This window comes from Pleurodeles waltl, chromosome 12 (assembly GCF_031143425.1).
Source record: "Pleurodeles waltl isolate 20211129_DDA chromosome 12, aPleWal1.hap1.20221129, whole genome shotgun sequence".
Taxonomy (NCBI): domain Eukaryota; kingdom Metazoa; phylum Chordata; class Amphibia; order Caudata; family Salamandridae; genus Pleurodeles; species Pleurodeles waltl.
The window spans coordinates 245806422-245827013 of record NC_090451.1 but is presented as its reverse complement, the minus strand read 5'-3'; the positions used below and the strand labels follow the sequence as shown (position 1 = coordinate 245827013).

The window sequence follows — 20592 nt, the reverse complement described above, 5'->3', positions numbered from 1 at the left end:
GTAAAACGTGCATTGTTCTGAATAAGCAGAATAAAAAATAATTGGAATAGGTTGTTAAAAGTCAGAGAGAATTATTCCTAGATTTCATCCCACATTTAAGTCTTGAAACATCCATTAGTGAGGGGCTGCCCTCGCAAATACGCCAACGTCTGGGCAGAATGGTTTGACTATGATGGAATAGACAGGGGGTTAGAACAGGGTCCGATTGGTACTTGGTATTGTTGGGGGGATAGAGCGATAAATTGGAAATGGGAATATATCACTGTGGTGGATCATTTTGTAAGTGAAATACAGCTGAACAGAGCAAATGCAATTGTAAGATTTTAACTCGTAATAAAATGTTTCTTTAAAAAAACATCCATTAGCATAAGAAAGTCTAGAAACTGAGTGATCAAGGATTATTTTAAGGCTGAAAGAACCTTATTGCATACGACACTCAAAATGTCTCTCACGTTATCAAAAATGTCCCTGTGGCCCAGATATCGTATGTGGCCCAGAAAATATAACACTTCGATGGTAAAGCATTCTTCAACTGCCTTTAAAACATCACCCATCCTAAGCCGAAAAAGGCTGGATTTATAAATGACTCTCACTGGCTTTAGAATATTTCTTATTGCAAATAACTGGCACTCATGGCAGTAAAAGACCCTCATTTGTAACAAAGTATTACAGTCAACTTAAAGGCATTTAGGTCAAGTTTGGAGCTGGACTTCAAAATGTCACTCATTCACGGATGGATGCAAAATCTGCTTAATTGGAAATTTCAGATGTTAGCGGCTGCTTTTGAAAAGGAGAAAGCTTAACTGAGCAGGCATTAACTGCCTGGAGATTACTGCCCACCTCACTGTTACGATTAATCACTTCAAATCAAAAAGAAGCGCTGTGGGTGGAACATGATAAACCTGGCACCTCCACCATGAAACAGACAATATACTTTAGCTTCCAATGGTGGCTTTGGCCCGATTGGGAGACTGGAAGTGACACATTATACTAATGTTAAAGCACAGATGAAATGTGGAGCATGCTTTTTAAAACAACCATTTCTACTATGGAAACCTACAAAAAACATAAAAGTTTTTATTTTGGCCGGTTTGTAGAGATCCTGTTTCAATACTGGCCAGGAAGAAAGAGGCTAATCACATCATTGTGGTCTAAAGACAAGTATTCTGAGCTCGGTGATATACCGACAGAAAAAGAATACTACAGGATATGTAAACTATGTCCAGAGTTTAAACTCTTCTTGCAGAACCCAACCTTCCTGAGTAACCAGCATCTTACAGATAGGTCAAGGAAATCACTTGCAGATTTTATCTTCACACCAAAAAGGCTTCTGGAAGCTAGATTTTTGGAACATGATTGGCAGAGGTGTGAATAATAGTTCTAATCTACTTTTATACACCATTCACTAAATAACTGTCTAGCTTCCATAGACCTGAACGTCCCACCAGTGAAAAAACAAGGTTTTATTTAACTGGAGTGGTGTCACAGCAGTGAATGGCGGTGGTTAGATTTCCTGACTCACTCTGATGGCTGAAACCAAATACAACAAATGTAGTATTATTGAAATAAAAAAAACGAATGGCATTCTTTGATAACGGTATTTACATGAAAAAATATTAACATTCACACCCTAGTGGGGATCAGTAATACTGGTTTAAAAACATACATGCGGATAAAACAGTCAATTATTTGGGTTTTTGACTGTGTTTTTTGAATACCGTTATACAACTATCTATTACCTTCAGAGGTTCCTCTTGCTCACTGGCCAACAATATGAAACTGAACACTATTCTTTCTCCACAGAGAGGGAAAAGACTCAGAATGGTCTAAAAAGAAAAACTTACTTCCCTTCGGTAAATATCTTTCATGGATATAGTCTGTCTACAGCAGATTCCTCACCTATGAACCTCCCTCCATGTGGCACACTGAATCTGGAATGTTTCATAGCTCCTCTGTGCCGCTAGTGGGCGCTGGCTCCATTTTGGCACCTGAAACAGCGTCCTAGTAACATCATGCAAGTACATAAAGAACTTCCCTTGGGCACACTGACGTCAGTTTCCATCCAACTTTTTCCATGCCTTATGTGGCTGAGACAGGAATAATGTTAGATTAAAAAACAGAGCAAAGGAATCTAACTTGGAACCTTATGATAAAAGCCATGAGTAACTAATTCTACATAACTTGGAGCTAGGAACGGTAGTGTGAGGAATCTGCAGGTATACACAGTGTCTACAAGAAAGATCGTTATCTAAAGTAACTAACTTTTTCTTCTGGTGGCTACTTTAACTGCGGATTGCTCACTTATAAAGTGATTCTAAAGTAGTACCCTCCTAACTGGTGGGTCAGAAACAATGCTTTCACACTATTAGGGCTCAGAGAGGGAATTTTTAGAGACAGGATGGGGTTAACTCCCCCTCACTTACATCACAATATATCACTATGAAACCTCTGGGGCTACGGCCGTGATTAGTTATCACAGGGCGAGGTGGTTCCCTATGATGAAGCATGCCACCTCTAGGTGGGTGAGGGAATTTGTCCTGTAAAGAGGATCTCTTTATCATAACTAGGCCATGTCACAGACACAGTTTTTAGTTATTTGCTCTTTTTTCTTTTCCTGCTTTTAATCATTCTGGCCATAACCCAGGGGTTTAATAGTGATATATTGGTCAGAAGCAATGGTCAGATTAAAAAGTCCTGAAGCACCGAACATGCAAAATTATCCTTCCCTGAACCTTAGCGTCCAGACAGAAAAAAATGTGAACGGACGCCTAAGTTGCCGATCAACAAATATCAGCAATTGGAACACCACTGTCTAGGTCTGAATTTGATACTTCTGAACAGATGAAATGGGCTGAGAGGCCTTCAGGTGTTGGCTTCTGCCCTGTGCATAGCATATTTTAATGAGTAGGATTATCCATCGTGATAAGGATCTTTTTGCACAGCTTTGCCTTTTCTGACACCTGCAAAACCCACAAATAGCTTGTTGTCCACTCTCAGTTCCTTAGTGCAATCAATGTAAATACTGACAGCTAGTTTGAGATCGAGACAATACAATCTCTTCCTCCTTGGTACAATGAGGAGAAGGATGAAAAGTAGAACTGGTGATAGACTGCCACAGATAGAAAGGGGACACCACTTTGAGAAGCAAATCTGGAGAACTAGCTTGTCCAGATAGAAGCATGTGAACAGCTCTTTGACGTTCAGTGCCTGAAATTCAGTGACATGCCTGACATAACTGCAACCAGAAAAATCATCTTGAGCTTAAGACAACGCAACTGACAACTATGAAAAATCTGCCTTACCCCCTTCATGTCCGAACCCAAGGAAATCATCTGTGGAGTACCCCAAGGATCCTCGCACAGCCTCACCCTCTTCAACACATATGACGCCTCTGGCCAGCATTGCAAAAATCCAAAGATTTGTCATCATATCCTATGCCAACGAGACACAACTCATCCTCTCCCTCTCTGAAAACACTACCAACACCAAGACGAACTTCCACAACTGCACGACAGACGTCGCCAACTGGATAAGGACGACTGCCTGAAGTGCAACACGGACAAGACAGAGGTACTGTTTTCGGAAACAAGAGCTCCCCGTGGGATGCATCCTGGTGGCCCCCAGAACTCAGACCTACTCCTACCCCCACTGAACATGCATGCTCCTCCTCCTTCTTCATTGTCCAAATGTTCCATAAGATATTCAAAAGGCTAGCCCAAAGTTCCAGATGCACCATCACCCAGGCCTTGCAGGGATCACAGCTCACCTCCTCCGACAACTACAGACCATACAGAACGCTGCAGCCAGACCCATCCTGGATCTCCCTAGACAATCTCACGTCACCCACTACCTCATTGATCTCCATTGGCTCCCTGTAAAGAAAAGATACCAGGTCAAGCTCCTGACCCATGCATACAAGGCCCTACACACCTGTGGACCCACCTACTTGAACCACCACCAGGACTTCCATCAGCCCACCAGACACCTCTGCTCTGTGTCCCTTTCTTTAACCCTCACCCTCTGCATCCAGTGTAGCAGATGCAGACGTCACTTCTTCTCCTACCTAGCAACGAAGACGTGGAACAAGCTACCCTTTCATCTACAGATCTCCCCATCTGTTCCAGAGTTCCGAAAGTCCCTGAAGACCTGGCTATTAGGCTAATCAGTTGGACCCTGCTAGTGCCTGGATACCCTCATGGGTGACAATTAGCGCTCTACAAATCTACTTATTAATCGATTGAGAGAAGGGGCTCAAACAGAGTTCCCATCAAAAAGGTCAAAAAAGATTTAAATCCCAATGAGGCATAATGAAAGGTGTGGGAAGATAAACACTGCTCAAAAAGTTTGAAAAATGAATAACAGTGAGTAACTTAAATAGTGATGATTGGTCAAGGAGGCAAATGAACCCCAAAACATTGATACGCAATCTTTTACAGTACCTAAAGCACAGCCTCGCTGGGCTAGGACAACTGAAAATCGAAGTATATCAGATAGAAGGGCTTTCAAAAGGTGCACGTATTTTTCTGAACATTAAGTGATTAACCTAACTCACCACCCACAATAGACCAATTTGCTGGATGGCTGACGAGCTGACAAAATCACATGGAGTACCTGTGGTTGTAGATGTAAAGCATTCAATCTGTCTCCATCTCAATCACCAGGCATGACAATTTAGGCTCTGGAGGTTGCAGTGCAACAAAGCCCCTCACAACATGAGAGAAGGCCAGCCCTGAGTGGAAGATGGAGTGTGGGCCACCAGGGGAGGTGCAGGAGGACTGTGTACCACACCATTCTTGGCCAGTCCAGGATGAGAATGACTTGGGCACAATGATGGTAAATCCTTCTCAGGACCTCGGATGGCCAACTAGTCCAGATGAGCACCCCACGTACAGCTGGTAGACGGTAGAAGGACATCCTTTGAGAAAGATTCTTCATAGACCACCAAGAAAGGTCTGCTGCTGTGTCCCAGATGACCAGGAAGGCAGACAAATTGCAACTGTGTTGAAACCACTGTTTGTAAAGGCACCACTGGAGATTTGTCATGAGCCTTGATGTAGCAGCATGCATCCTTGACCAGGAGAATGCAGCAAGCCAACCGACCTACCAGGCATAGAGCTATCAGGACTGGAACCCGAAAACCCTCCTGAAATGTTAGTTTCATATCCTCAATGTCCCGGATCCTTTTACAGCGAGAATGTTCAGAACAATGTTGTGTCCAGTACTGCCCCAAGAACAGGAGGAATTAAGAGTGCTTCAGGTGAGATTTGGGTTTGTGATGGAAAAACTTAACTGGTATAGCAGGGGCGATGTTGCTAGCAAGAAGCGAGAGACCATCAGCAGAGATATTTAAGCAGCAAGTCGTTCACGTAGGAGATTACAGAAATCCCCAATCTTCTGAGTGGGGATTTGACCACTGCCATTATCTCTGTGAAGACCCAAGGTACTGATGTCCGTTCGAATGGAAGGACCTCAAACTAGTAATACATGGGCCCTAACACAAAATGCAGGTACTTTCTATGCATCAGCAGGATAAGTAGATGAAAATAAACATCCTCAGGTTGAGGGACACCAACAAGTCTTGTTTCCAGCACAAACAATACTTAAGCCAGGAACAGCATCTTGAGCTAGCCATGCACAGGAACAAATGCAGGAACCTGAGGTCTAATATCAGACGAAGACTAATGTCCTTCTTGGGAACTAGAAAGTAACATAATGGCGTAACCCAATGTAGCGTAGGACTTGGATATAATTAAGCACAAACAAGTGGTCCTCATGGATAACACAAACAATTGCTTTGCATGTAAAGAAATTAATCTTCAGAAAGCAAGCTAATTCCTCACAGCTTAACTTTGTATTTGGAAATTACAGCATATGTTATAGAGCACTGACATATATAACATTTTGGATTTATATGTGGCTCTGATGTGTTTCTTTGTTTCTCTTTTTTCTGCCATTAGTTAGGCCGTGAGCAATTTGCATGTCCTTTGAAGATTTATTTCTTTACATGCAAAGCAATTGTTTGAGTTATCCGTGAGCACCACGTGTCATTTGTACTGAACTAACTGCTCTGGCACCAACTCCACAGCTCCATTTTGCAGGTTGGGTAGATAATGTTGTGATGGAAGGGACAGCTGGGGGTGGATATGGGGTGAGGTCCTTGTAAAGGCAGAGTTTACTCCCATTCTACCACTGCCGGATTCACTGATCCAAAGTGATGGCCTTTCAGGTTGGCAGAAAGAGGGAAACCCGACACCTCAGAGGGAACACATGCTTCTTTACTGACATGCTAGAGGAGTTTCCCCAGGTAGTGCTGCAGAAAAGGATTTTGATGTTGAGGAAAGTTGTTGAACATGGCATCCACTTCCTTTTCATCTGTTTTTGTAGTTGCGGATAAAGGGATTCTGCTGCTGCTGTTGCAGAATTTGTGCAGTCTGATGATGTTTTATTGGAAATCCTTTAAAAAGTCTGTGAAATTTGCTAAAGGAGCGAAAATCTTTTTGGGGAATTTGGAGTTCCAAAATTGCAGCTGCAGGTGCACGTCCGGTTTTAAATTTCTCTAAAGCTATATCTGCTCTTTCTCCAATTAGCCTTTGGCCATCAAATGGCATATCCACTAAGGTGGATTCAACTTCTGCAAGAATGCTGTGGATTTTAACTAAGTATGGTGATTGTCAGGAAAACTATTGCCAGCATTGTTAAGTTCTTCCCTCAGCAAAAATGATTCCCTTGGTCCTTGTACCCATGTTGGTTGCAGCAGCGTCCTCACTCCCGGTGGCTCTTGCGGAGGCTGTTCTTAGAACTAGCTTCTTCAGGTTTTACTGCCACTCAAGATGGTGGCCGCAAATCCTTGTTAGATCAGCGCTTGTTTCTACCTTGGTCTCGTACTGAAGCTTCCCTCCAGCTGTTTCTCTCTGGGAGAACTGTACTTCAACTTTCATCCTGAGGAGAATGAGCAGTGTTACTGAGGTGCTTCGTTTCATAGAGAATTCTTCCAGTTGTGAGTACTTAATTATTTCTCTTGTTGGGTGTGCACACCAGCTATTTTTGCCTTTTGAAGAAGCTGAATTTTTACCTTCTTCCAACAACTGGCTATTGGCTTTCTGAGGAGAATTTGTTTTGGCTTAACTGAACTTTAAGCAACTGCAGTAAGGAATCCTTTTGTATGATTTCCAGACTTGCTAATATATATATGTAAATATATATTCAAGAACTCTTTGCTTTGCAGACTTGTCAGTCTCAGAGACAAACCTCAGTGCTCAGACTAATTCCTAGAGACTGTGATTGAGAAAACTGAACCTTGAGAAGGAGTTTTTGTTTCCTGTAAAAGACATTGGTAGTTTGTATATTTGTGAACTTTTGAACTGTTCTCCAGAGAACCTTTGAAACATTCGACTCCTGGAGTAAAGAAGATATTAAGTTAACATTGTTCTCTTAGAGAGAGGCTAGTCTCTAAAAGATCCAGGTCAGGAGAACGATAGAACTGGGTAAATGTGAATGGCTGAACAGTTGAATGCACAGTAGGAATGTACTTATCTATGCTCTTATCACCCGACTGCAGGTCCTTCCTTTAAAGAAATCCCAATAAGAAGAAAGGTGCAGATTTTCAGAGACACACACTGAATATCCTATATTCAAGTGGGAAACAAAGGCTGGAACTGGATCTGGAGGTGGTCTCTCTTTATTTATTTCCATTCCCTTTTCCCCCTAGTGGATGCAGGGTTTAGATAATCAGTCTGAGCACGCATCTGTTGGAGGGAGTTGGGTAAAAGGCATCTGCTCCTGTGGAAGTTTGATTTAATGGGTAATTTCCTGACAGACTGAAGTGCCAAAAAAATACTTATTTCCACCCGAGCAGAATGGCTGAAGGTTTAAATTTTAATGCCTTGGCGGCACTTATGGACGAAATGCAAAAACAGTTAACCCTTACCCTAGATGAAAAAAATAACTTGAGAGAGGAAATAAAAAGATCCCATGTTGATACCCAACAGGTCATGGACAAATTAAATAACTTCACTTCTGGGAATACCGCAAGGACTAGTGGGATTTCCCTACCTCTACCTCAGAAATATCCACACAAGTCATTAATTCCATCTCCCTGGCCCCACCTGAACTTTTTAGTGGAGATCCTTACAAGGTGCAGATATTTTTAACCCAGTGCTCCTTCCACTTCCTTTGTCGTCCCGTTATTTTTACAGAGGATCAGTCAAAAACAGTGTTCATTTTGTCTTATTTGAGTGGAGATGCGGCTTAGTGGTCCATGCCTTTGGTGTCACGAATTGACCCTATATTATATGATTTTGAAGTCTTTAAAAACAAATTCCTTTGAATCTTTGACCGCAGAACAATTTTTCAAGCCACAGATAATGAATTACTAGACTTAAAACAAGGTAATAGGGATTTCCTCTCTTATCTGGCCCAATTCAACAAATTAATTGTGGAGACTGGTTGGCCCGAGAGTAAAAGGGCTGCATTTTTTTGCTGAGGTTTACGAGAGAACTAAAAAATGTGCTAGCCCAAATTCCAGGTCGACCTACTGATGTGTGAAAAATGTATTGATCTAGTTTTACAGAATGATCAGCGTCTGTTTGAAAGAAAAGCTGAACGCAAGAGAGAATTTCGTCCTATCCCACCACGTTTCGATAGGAGTAAAGTGGAAAGTATCAAGACCTCCGAGACACACTCTTGGGAAGAGCCAATGCAAATCAGCAGTATTAGAGGTCCCCTGTATAAAGAGGAAAAGGACAAGTGAAGATCTAAGAATCTGTGTCTCTATTGTGGGTTGTCTAGGCATTTTGTAAGAGAATTCCCAAATAAGCCTAAACAAGATAATTCAGGAAAAGAGAAAACTCATTCTACCAAGAGAGTAGCCCTGGTTGCCTTACAACACCAACCAGCCCCTGAATCCCAATTAGTGACAGACACCTTACAGTCTGCTTCCCCTCATCTTACCATCTCTTTTGACCTCATCTTCAGAGGAAAGAAACTGCAGGAGGTTTCAATGATGATTGACTCAGTAACTACGGGAAATTTTTGCAACATCCAGTATGCCACAGAAATGGGAATACATTTAGTAAAAAAGAGAACAGCAGAGCCTGTTCTTGTGGTGGATGGAACAAACTTGTCTTCAGGTCCAATCACAGATGAAACTGAACCTATAGTTCTGAAAGATCATCTAGGACACCAAGAAAATATATCTTTCAATTTCATAGATGCTCCTCAATTGTAGCTGATCTTGGGCTTACCGTGGCTTACACAACACAACCTTGAAATTAATTGGGAAAAGAGGACTGTTCAATTAAATTCAAGTTACTGTAGGAAGCATTGTTATGGTCCTCAAGAGATAAGTAGTGCACCATCTACCGCTCAAGTTTCAGCTACTAAATCCAATGTGGTTCATGCTCTGGAAAAGGTTGTCATTCCCCCAGAATATAAAGAATTGTCTGCAGTATTTGACCAAGCAGAGGCAGAGAAGCTACCTCCCCATAGATCTTATTATTGCAGGATCGAACTTGAGCCAGGTGTGAATCTATCATGCAGTAGAATCTATGCCCTTACTGAAAAGGAGAACAAGTTCCTAAAAGAATATTTGGAAAAATGGCAAATGGTTTTATTCGTCCCTCTCAATCCACAGTCTCTTCCCCCCTTTTTTCATCCCAAAGAAGAAGAAAGAAGAGTTAAGAACTTGTATCGATTATAGAGCGTTAAATCAAGTTACTGGGAAGAATTGATATCCCTTGTCCTTGATTTTAGTTCTGCTAGATCAGGTGAAAGACGCAAAAATCTAAACCAAACTAGATCTTTGTGGAGCGTACCATTTAATTCGAGTTGCTAAGGGGGACAAATGGAAAATGGCCTTCCGCACACGGTTTGGTCTATACGAGTACCAAGTGATGCCTTATGGGATATGTAACGTGCCAGCCGCTTTCTAGCACTTTGTGAACGATGTTCTGAGAGAGTTTTTAGATCAATTTGTAGTAGTCTACATTGATGATATCTGAATCTTCTCCCAGAATTTGCGAGACCATGCAGATCACGTGAGAGCAGTTCTAAAGAAATTGTTGGAAAATAACCTGTATGCGAAATTGGAAAAGTGTGCCTTTCATGCAAAGGAAGTAGAATTCTTGGGGTTTGTTTAATCAGAAAATTGAGTTTCCATGGATCCTGCTAAAATTCAATCAATCCTGGATTGGCCTTCTCCTAAAACGGTAAAGGAGGTGCAAAGTTTTATTGGCTTTGCCAATTTCTACCACCGATATATAAAAGAGTTTTCTAGAAAGGTGGTCCCCATTACAAAACTTTTGAGAAACGGAGTACCCTTCCATTGGTCAACTGATGCTGAAGAATCTTTTGAGTTCCTCAAAAGAGCCTTTACAAGAGCCCCGATCCTTCTCCATCCTAACCCTGAGGAGCCATTTTTTGTGGAAGCTGACGCCTCCGACCAAGCAATTGGTGGTGTATTGTCTCAGAGGCACAAGGAAAGAGGTCAACTTCACCCAGTGGCATTTCGATCCAGGAAATATACTCCTCCTGAAAGAAATTATCCAATTGCTGACAAAGAGCTATTGGCAGTGAAGGATGCCTTTCAGGGATGGTGGCATTATTTATTAGAAGCTCGTCATATAGTCACTGTGTTTACCGATCATAAAAATCTTCAGTTTATAAAGTCTGCTAAGACATTAACTCCAAGGCAATTGAGATGGTCCTTGTACTTTGCAGAATTTAATTTTACCATTACCTATCAACCTGGTTCTGCCAATAGTAAGGCAGATGCGTTATTAAGAATGAATAATATACCTGGAGCCGGATAAGCTGAAAAGATTCCAATTATTCCAGCAGACAAGTTTGTTTGTACCTTACAATTTTCCAAAATAAAAAGGAAGGTTTGAGAATCCATGCCTGACCAAGAAATTTCAGATTGGGCCAACAAAAAAAGAAGGAAGAAGGGTTTTAGAAAATCTTCTTTTGTTGAAAATGGTTTATAGTTCCCAACTCGTAGGTTGCAAGAACTAGCGCTACAAGCGTGTCATGATGATCCGTTAGCTGGCCATAAAGGAATTTTGAAGACTACCAAATTAATTAAGAGGTATCTCTGGTGGCCTGCCATTTTCCCTCAAATAAGACAATACGTTAAAACCTGTGATAAATGCATTCGGGGAAAGACAACACGATAAGCGCCTGAAGGTGAGCTTTAGCCTCTTCCCATTGCACCATATCCCTGGCACACCATTACTATGGATTTGATTGTAGATTTACCTTAACATCAAGGTTTTGACACAATCCTAGTTTTTGTAAACACCTTTTCTAAAATGAGTCATTTCATCCTTCTGAAGAAGGTTCCTCGAGCCTCTCAGTTAACACAGTTATTTTCACAGCACATAGTGACAGCTCATGGCATTCCGGTGGTTGTAATCTCTGAGCGACGTCCCCAATTTGTTTCCCAGTTCTGGAGGGCCTTTATGAAACAACTTGGAATAGACTCACGTTATTCTACCAGTTATCATCCGGAAATGGAAGGACAGACAGAAAGACTTAACCAGGAGATAGAGCAGTACCTACGCTTATATTTCCTGGACCAAGATAATGACTGGCCAGATTTCATTTGGACAGAAGAATTTGCGTACAACAATGCTATTCATGCCTCCACTGGTTATTCTCCTTTCTATTTGAACTCTGGTAGGCACCCAAACATCATCTTAGGAAGGTTGGGAGGCTCGATCCCAGACGCGAATGAATTCAGTAAGAAAATTCAAAAGACCTACCAATCGGCTAGAGAACACTTGACCAAGGCGAAGGTCTCTTACAAGAAACATGCTGACAAATAGAGGAGAGGCAACCCTGGTTATTGCGAGGGTGAGAAGGTCTTGCTATCCACTTCACAGTTACATTAAGGAGGGGAAAAAAATTCCAGCCTAGATATGCAGGACCCTTTAAAATAAAGAAAATTGTAAATCCAGTAACAGTCAAACTTGCCTTGCCGCCTCAGATTAAGGTTCATCCAGTATTCCATGTCTCGCTACTTAAAAGAAGCCCTCCCAATGTTAGGACAGCCACCCCTCCAGATCCTATCCAAGTAGATTCACATTTAGAATATGAATTGAACAGAATTTTAGACTCAAAGTTTAAAAAAGGAACATTATATAATCTCATTGATTGGAAAGGTTTTGGCCCAGAAGAAAGGTCTTGGGAAGCCTTCCAAAATGTGCATGCTCCAAGGTTGATAAAGCAATTTCATGATACTTTCCCCAACAAACCTTCTGTAGGAGGACGTTCTTTGGAGGGGGTACTGTCAGGAAAACTATTGCCAGCGTTGTTAAGTTCCTCCCTCAGCAAAAACAATTCCCCTTTTCCTTGTACCCACGTTGGTTGCAGCGGCGTCCTCACTCCCGGTGGCTCTTGCTGAGGCTGTTCTTAGAACTAGCTTCTTCAGGTTTAACTGCAACTCAAGATGGTGGCCACAAAACCTTGTGAGGTCAGCGCTCCAGTGTTCCTACCATAGTCCCGTGCTGAAGCTTCCCTCCAGCTGTTTCTCACTTGGAGCCCTGCACTTCAACTGTCATCTTGAGGACAATGAGCAGTGTTCCTGAGGCGCTTCGTTTCATAGAGAATTCTTCCAGTTTTGAGTATTAATTATTTTTCTTGTTACGGTGTGCACACCAGCTACATTTTCCCTTTTGAAGAAGCTGAATTTTTTCCTTCTTCCAACAAGTGGCTATTGGCTTTCTGAGGAAAATTTGTTTTGGCTTAACAGAACTTTAAGCAACTGCAGTAAGGAATCCTTTTGTATGATTTCTGGACTTGCTAATATATATATGTACATATATATTCAAGAACTCTTTGCTTTGCAGACATGTCAGTCTTAGAGACAAACCTTACTACTCAGACTAATTCCTAGAGACTGTGATTGAGAAAACTGAACCTTGAGAAGGAGTTTTCGCTTCCTGTAAAAGACATTGGTAGTTTGTATATTTGTGAACGTTTTTAACTGTTCTCCAGAAAACCATGGAAACCTCTGACTCCTGGAGAAAAGAAGATATTAAGTTAACATTGTTTTCTTAGAGAGAGGCTAGTCTCTAAAAAGATCCAGGTTAGGAGAATGATAGAATTGGGTGAATGTAAATGGCTGAACAGTTGAATGCACAGTAGGAATGTACTTATCTATGCTCTTATCACCCGACTGCAGGTCCTTTCTTTAAAGAACTCCCAATAAGAAGACAGGTGCAGATTTTCAGAGACACACACTGAATATCCCATCTGTAAGTGGGAAACACAGGCTGGAACTGGCTCTGGAGGCGGTCTCTCTTTTTCTATTCCCATTCCTCTTTCCCCCAGCGGATGCAGGGTTCAGATAATCAGTTAAAGTCTGAGCATGCATCTGTTGGAGGGCGTTGGGTAAAAGGCATCTGCTCCTGTGGAAGTTTGATTTAATGGGTAATCTCCTGACAGTGATAGAGTATGGCCGACATTTCCACTGCCCTGGCCACAGAATCCGCTGTATCTGGCCCTGCCTTTATGATACACTTGGAAGCTCCTTGTTCATCTTTAACATTCTCTGCAATACATTATTTTAAAGGATCAGGGATAGTTTGGGTAACCATTGTCGCCATATCCCACAGAGCAACTGTGTAGTGAGCAAATAAGCAAGAAACTTCCAGCAAACGCAAAGCGAAAAGCAGAAAAAAAGTATTTTTGTCAAGTGCTTCAAGTTTTGTTTAGACTCTCTGCCTGGAGGGTTGGATGAAAAGGATCCCAGCTTCTGTTTGCCACATGAAGAGACCTGTATGACTAGACTCTCAGGACATAGACGAAGAGATAAGAAGGGTTCATCTCTAGAGCTGGCCTATGCTCCTCGCTACAGCCCTGTTAAAAACAAGTGTTGAAGAAAGCTTGTTCTATGCGTCTTTAAAAGGTTCCATGAAGGTCTCATTAAAGAGTCTAAATCATTTGGAAGATGATGTGGTAGGCTGAAGAATGTCTGTTGGATTGCTGGAGGAATCTTCCACTCAGAGGAAAGGCAGCTCCAGAACTTCTGATGCCTTCCTCATCATGGTGTGTAATGAAGATATCTCAGTGGAGACCATACCTAAGTCTATTTCTACCACAGGTCTATAAATCACTGGCATTTTGCAAGGCTAAATAATCAGATGTGTCCGTAGCATAGGGAGGAAGGAGTTGCATCCCATCCTCAGCATCAACTATGTCTACATGGTTGTCTCCGTGTGTGATAGTGTCTGAATGGTACCAAAGATGTCCCTCATTCTTTGCAAGTAAGCCTGACTAGAATATGATCCGATAAGGACTGTTGTTACTCAATAATCCTTTGACTTTCTCTCCTGGGGAGATGGGTTCTATTAAGAGGAAGAGTTATTTCTAATATTGGTAGAAGTGGTGGAGGAGGTGAGGAGGCAAAACCATGAGCTGGGTATAGGCTGTAAAGGTGCTGGTGTTGAGGAGACATTGGCCAGAGGCAGCTAAAATGCAGGCTGTATATGAGGAACCCTTGGTGCCAGGGGAGGTCTTGCCGGGTATACTCCAAGCTGAACCACGCATGGACCCACGGGGACCAAAGGTCCATCAGTTCAGGCAAACATGTGTCCCACATTATGTGCAGGAAGGTAGAAAGATCTCCTCCCGGTGCAGAAAGTTCCAGGTGAACTGGCCCTGGTGAAACTCAAAACAATGGAGCCTTAAGTGGTGCAGGGGGGCTGTGGGGTGGGCACTGAAGATGACTGTGGGATACTTGTAAATACTGAATTGCGACTAGTTCAGAGTTTGATGGAGAAGACCTCAAATGGGCCAGTGACTTATCCCTTTACCTAGAGAGTATTGGTGAGCAGGCACGATTCTTTTTATTTTTGTGTCATTTTTTTTTTTTTTACTTTGATGGCTACAAGGATGAAGTGCGAGACCTACAGCGAGAGTAGGACCTGGATCAGTTTTTTGTTGAGTGCACCAGTCTTCCTTGCCTGGGCCCATAAAAAAGTTTGTCCTCTCTCTCCTGAATGCCCTTAGGTTACATGCTACAACACTGAGAGCAAGAGTAGGAGTTGTCACAGGAACCCATCTTCATGAGGATCAGTGATCGACATTTGCCTGCCACTAGTTTGAAAGGGCTTGAACCTTAACCTTTTAGGCAGTGACATGTTTTTTTCTGATACAAACTGCACTATATACATATCTTGTTACTCTGAGGTAAAATGTCTCTCAGAAAGGAGCTCCAGATCCATATCATAAGGCACATAAAAAAGGTAATCGACGTCAGAGGGAGTGCTCTATGAACTCGACCAGCGTCACCAAAATGTCATTTCTGGCACTGAGAAAAGCCAGCACCCCCTACTGGCACAGAGAAGCTATGAAAAATTCAAGATCTAGTGTGATTCCTAAGGCTGGGGCATCTTCAGTTCTCAAAAGTATCCACTGGATCATAATACAAGTACTAAACTTGTTGGCCCACTGAACAGTAACATTCAGTCATATTTTTAAGATCTCAAGAATAAATACTTATGAGCAAAATGTGCAGGTGTTGAACTTCATCTGCAAATCAAATAAAATGTTTTGCCTATTCTGAAGACACAACTAGATTTTACTACTAAGTTGGTTGAGAAGCAAAATGCTACTGTAAAAAGGTTTCAGTTAGTGGGGATCATAATAGCCATTAAGTCGGTCTATTGTGTTGACTCCTAAAACTACTGGCCCTAAAACGAAGAAAGGATAAATGAAAAAAAGTGTCTCACGTTATCCAGTCCATCAGCTCCACAGTATCAGGGTCATAGAATTCTCGCAACTCTGACAGCTCATCCATCACTCGTGGCCAAAACTGAAATATATAAAAAACAAATTTAAAACATGCAAATAGATAGCAATTGGAACTTTCTAAAGAGCACTCTTGGGTGTCAAGAAAGGAAAACATATTTTTGGTGCTGTTTACACTAGAATCTATTAACAGATTTGAAATATTTTAAAAGCTTATTCTTTCAGAATGTTCCTCCACTATACATTGTACACAGAGATATTTGGTTTGCATTGTTTCATTGCATTGGCTGCAAATAGTTTATTAACCAAGTATAAAAAGGTTAAAAAAAAATTATGTTGAAATGAGCAACTAATGTAGGAGACCAGTGACATCAGCTAACTGGCCACCTCTAGAGAGTCTCCTAAAACCGCTCTAACATTCAGTTCAGACGCTAAGACTAGATGGAAGTTGCCAGAACTCCTAATGAACAAAATCTGAATTGAAGATGGATGAATGATCTTAAATTCAAATACAGCAGGGTTTTCTGTGTTTGTTGTCATAAGTGACAGCCACATGCACAACTAGAGATAGTACGCACCAGCTACCAACAGTCTCATCAGTACTCCTACATCACACACCCTACAGTTACAACAGCAACAACCTAGAAGTGTCTACATTTGCTAGACCTGCATTGCACATGACTACATGTTACCTGCAGCGAGTGGTAGTGAAAAAAAGCATAGTCAAAACATACACAAGATGCCACAAAATGGTGCAGGTTGTTTACAATTAGATTTAGTCTTTGGAATGGAACACTATCATATGGTGGCACATATGCAAAACCAGGGATAGCAATATGCACATGACTAAGGAAAAAGCAATGTTAGTAACATCAATTTCCTATCTCAGTAATAAAAGTGGAATAATCTTTGAGCTTCTTCTTTCAGACCAATCTCAGCTGGATTTTTCTTTCAAGGAAGTTCACATACACTGTGAAGACTGATGTAGGCTTGGAGGACAGTATCTGAACTGTTAAAGATACTCTCTAAAGGTAAAGGCACCTCACTGGCTTTATTACTACTCAGTTGGCAACCGCTTGACTTCTTTGCTTATGACACTACAGGTTTCTGATAAATTGCATGATAAGCTAATGTACTATTTTGTAGTGTTCATAGTACACAATTTGTATTGAACGTTTATTGCCCAAAGTAAAGGGTGTCATTCAGACTCCAATAAGAAGTTCTACAGCAGAAGGAGAACCACCTGCCATATTTTCAATATCTCTTACCAAAAATGCATGCCGGATAAGCCACTACATCAAGACGGTCTGCTCCACATATCTTTTTTGTAGTTCAAAAACAACTCACAGAGCTGGGGTATATTTCTGATATCCAAAATGGCAATAGACCTGGCGAGAAGGAAGTGGTTGTCCTTCAAATAGGAGGGTCACTGATGATTTTTCTTGTTTGGAGCAATGCAGGAAAAATCTGCATCCGAATGGGAGTAAAACCGGCTTGGTCGTGGAGCACCATTCCAGGGAGCAGCAACAACTTTAGAAAATAGTTTGGCTTTGCAGTTAATTAGGGAGAGGGGTCTATGGCTTGCAGCTGGTCACAGTAGGTTTCAAGAGTATAATCAGAAGTGCTTCAAGCAAGGTGGGGGGTAGAGTGCCATTATTCAAGCTCTCTTTAAAGACATCCAGGAATCATGGAGCCAGTAGGTCCGCGTACGTTTTATGCAGTCTGGCAGGTGAGCTATCTGTACCAGGTGCCTTCCCATTTGGGAGGCTGCGGATGGCCTCTCTGATTTCACCTACTAACAGGGGGTGTTGCAGGAACTTCAACTGGGAGTTGCTTTGCCAAGCTAGTGCAGTATCTCCCAAATACTGGTGTAATTGCTCAGGGTCAGTGTTGCTACGATATGAACACAGATCTGTAAATTAATTTGAAAAGGTTCCTCAAGTTCTGTAGCTGTGAATCAAAGTCTACCACCACAATCTGCAACAGAGATAATATCACTGTCTGCCCAAGGCCTTTTTATTGTAGTGGCTAGTGTTTTTCCCAGTCTTTCCCCTTCCCCATACGCTCAAGCTTTAGTGTATTTCCGTGTATACTCAGCATCTCTTTCACATGTTTCATTATATTCTGTGATTTTTTTTCCCTGAGGCTTGCTCTCAGTGGCACCCTGTCCCCTCTGGCCATGCCTGCCTCAACGCATCTATTATCTGCCTATAATGTTTCCAGCTTGTGATGCAACCTCCTCAGAACCTCATGCTGGTTTACAATATGAAGGATACAACTATTATTATGAGAATCTAGGCCCCCCTACTACCTGAGGACCGGGAGCATACTATTTGTCACCTACACCAGGAGTAGTGTCTCACACTCCCAAAGGGTTCACACAGTGTCAGGCCATACCCGGCATTTTGCTGCAATAGAACATGATGGATCCATCTTGTTAATAGGTTTCATCTCCCAATGAAGTGTTCGCTGAGCTGTCTCCAGTTCTATTTGCTCTCTTCCACGGTTATTCACGGAATTTGAAAACAAGACAGCCTGCTGAGGGTCCACGAATTATGTATTTCCCTCATGGGCGATCTGTAGCATCACTGGGTATATCACTGCATAGGGTAACCAGAGTGGCAGGAGCTTTTTTTTTTTTTTTTTTTTACTGTTGCAATGGCCCAATAAGCCTCCTGTATGGTAAGTGTGAAGTCCAGGTGGCATAATATGGCATTCCCCATGTACAGAAGGTCGGACAATTCTTAAATGATAGCTATGGCTGGGGCTCCCGGAGGCAGGTGGGCCGCCAACAAACTTGCACGCATGCTGTGCCACAAATAATTTAGAGAAGCGGTCAGATAAAAGGAGCGATGTAGGCATGTCCTGAAAAATGTCTGCCAGTTCTGCTATTACTGTAACACAGATTGTTGTGCCAGGATATGGCCTCCAAGTCCTCTTTTTTGGCCTTGATAAGGGAGAGTACCTTGTCCATCATTAGAAGTTTCTCGCTATTCTTTTCAGCGTCATCTTCACCTGTGGAAATTCTGATCTCTCCTTCCGTAAGACAGTCTCCATGCTTATCTATACTGGTGGCTATGGCATCTATGCGAAAGTTAAGTGCATCTATTTTCTTATCAATGGATGTAAGGCTTGATTGCATTTTCTTGAGGAGCAAATGCAGGAGTGAGTGGGAGTGTGATATTGGAATGGGGGGAAGCAGATTTATGCAATGGAATCATATGTCTAGTTTAAAGAAAATATGTTAACAGTGATCTTTTTGGCTTATTGTGTGTTTTTAGAAAGAAGAAGGAACGTAATGTATAGAATTAACAATTGTATAAAGATCTACAACACTATGAAATAAATTATGTGGATTTCATTAAAGTGAAAAAACGATAAAAATTCATAAAAATGTAAATGTAGCAAGACTAGTGATTCCAGTCAGACTGTTTTGATCTGTTTTCTAGCCGCATGTAACGAAATTCAGGTCAAGTGGGATTTTGTATGTTGATTTATTGCTTATTCCCCACCCCCCTTAAATTGTATACATAGGGGGCATTTTTTTCAGTGATGTTCTTGATGAGTGACATTATATCCAGATCTCCTCCAACTTGTCATGGTCTGCCAGGCCAGACACCCCAGGTGCATGGGCAAGATGGATTAGTTACTTACCTGTAAATCCTAGTTCTCTTCCAGGGGATCCTCATCAATAGTCATAAACATTGAATATTCCCGCCCTTGTGCGGGGAACCCGGAGCATGTATAAAATACACACATATAAAGTATGAAATATGCACGAAAAACTATATATATAGCATTTTTAGTAGACATATCTTTCATACTAAATTCATATATACATGTGTGAAACAGCAATGCAGACCATAATCATAAACAAGCTAAAATGCTTTATTTCTATGGAGTTTTTATAAAAAAATTTTTTTTTTAAACATTATAAAATTACAAAAGAGAATAAATATCTACCCAAGCCCCCAAAACTGGGCTTAGGGAAATAAGCAGCAGCAATATCTAGAGAAAAAAGAGAAAAACTACATTGAAAAACAATGGAGCATTCTTAGCCAATAGGCTGCATGCAGGTTAACACAGGAGAACCATAAAAACTTTGGCACCGTGCCTTTAAGACCCTGAGCACCTCCAGTATCCCACCATGCCTCAGGGGTGAAGGAAAGGTGACAGTTGGCTCACAGTTAGGTCAGTACTTTTTTACGGTAACAATCTGTGAAACTGATTCGAAAGACAGTCTGTCCTGCACTTCTAGGAGACGTGCGTCCGGGGAGGAGGGTGGGTTGTTTATGACTTTGATGAGGATACCCCTGGAAGAGAACTAGGATTTACAGGTAAGTAACTAATCCTTCTCTTCCAGGGGATCCTCATCAATAGTCATAAACATTGAATAGATTAGCAAGCCCATCCCTAAACTCTGCGGACTGTCTAATAGAAGTGCAGGAATAGATACGTATTATGCAAATACATTTCTCAGAGAGGCCTACCCAACCTGGGCGTCTGCTCTTGCATCTGAATCTAAACAGTAATGTCTAGTAAAAGTATGTACAGACTTCCATGTAGCAGCCTTACAAATCTCAGAGATTGGGACATTGTTAAGGAGGGCAGCAGTAGCCGCTTTTCCCCTTGTGGAATGCGCTTTAGGCCTAGCTAGTAATTGTTTATTAGCCAGCTGGTAAGTATTAACAATACAAGAAACTATCCATCTTGATATCGTTCTTTTAGATGCTGCCTCTCCTGTCCTAAAATGACCATAATTTACAAACAAATGGTTGGAATGTCTAATCGATTTTGTCTTATCCAAATAAAATTTCAGCACTCTTTTCAAGTCTAAGGAGT

At 41.6% G+C, this 20592-nt stretch overlaps 1 protein-coding gene across 1 annotated transcript in view; it reads right to left on the bottom strand.

Annotated features, from left to right (window-relative positions):
- The window catches only part of DPY19L3 (dpy-19 like C-mannosyltransferase 3), a 482898-nt gene that overhangs the window by 66122 nt on the left and 396184 nt on the right, over positions 1-20592 (bottom strand). Inside the window, exon 16 of the mRNA XM_069217640.1 lies at positions 15732-15814. Within this exon, the coding sequence (XP_069073741.1) occupies positions 15732-15814 (83 nt within the window). The remainder of the gene's footprint in view (positions 1-15731; positions 15815-20592) is intronic.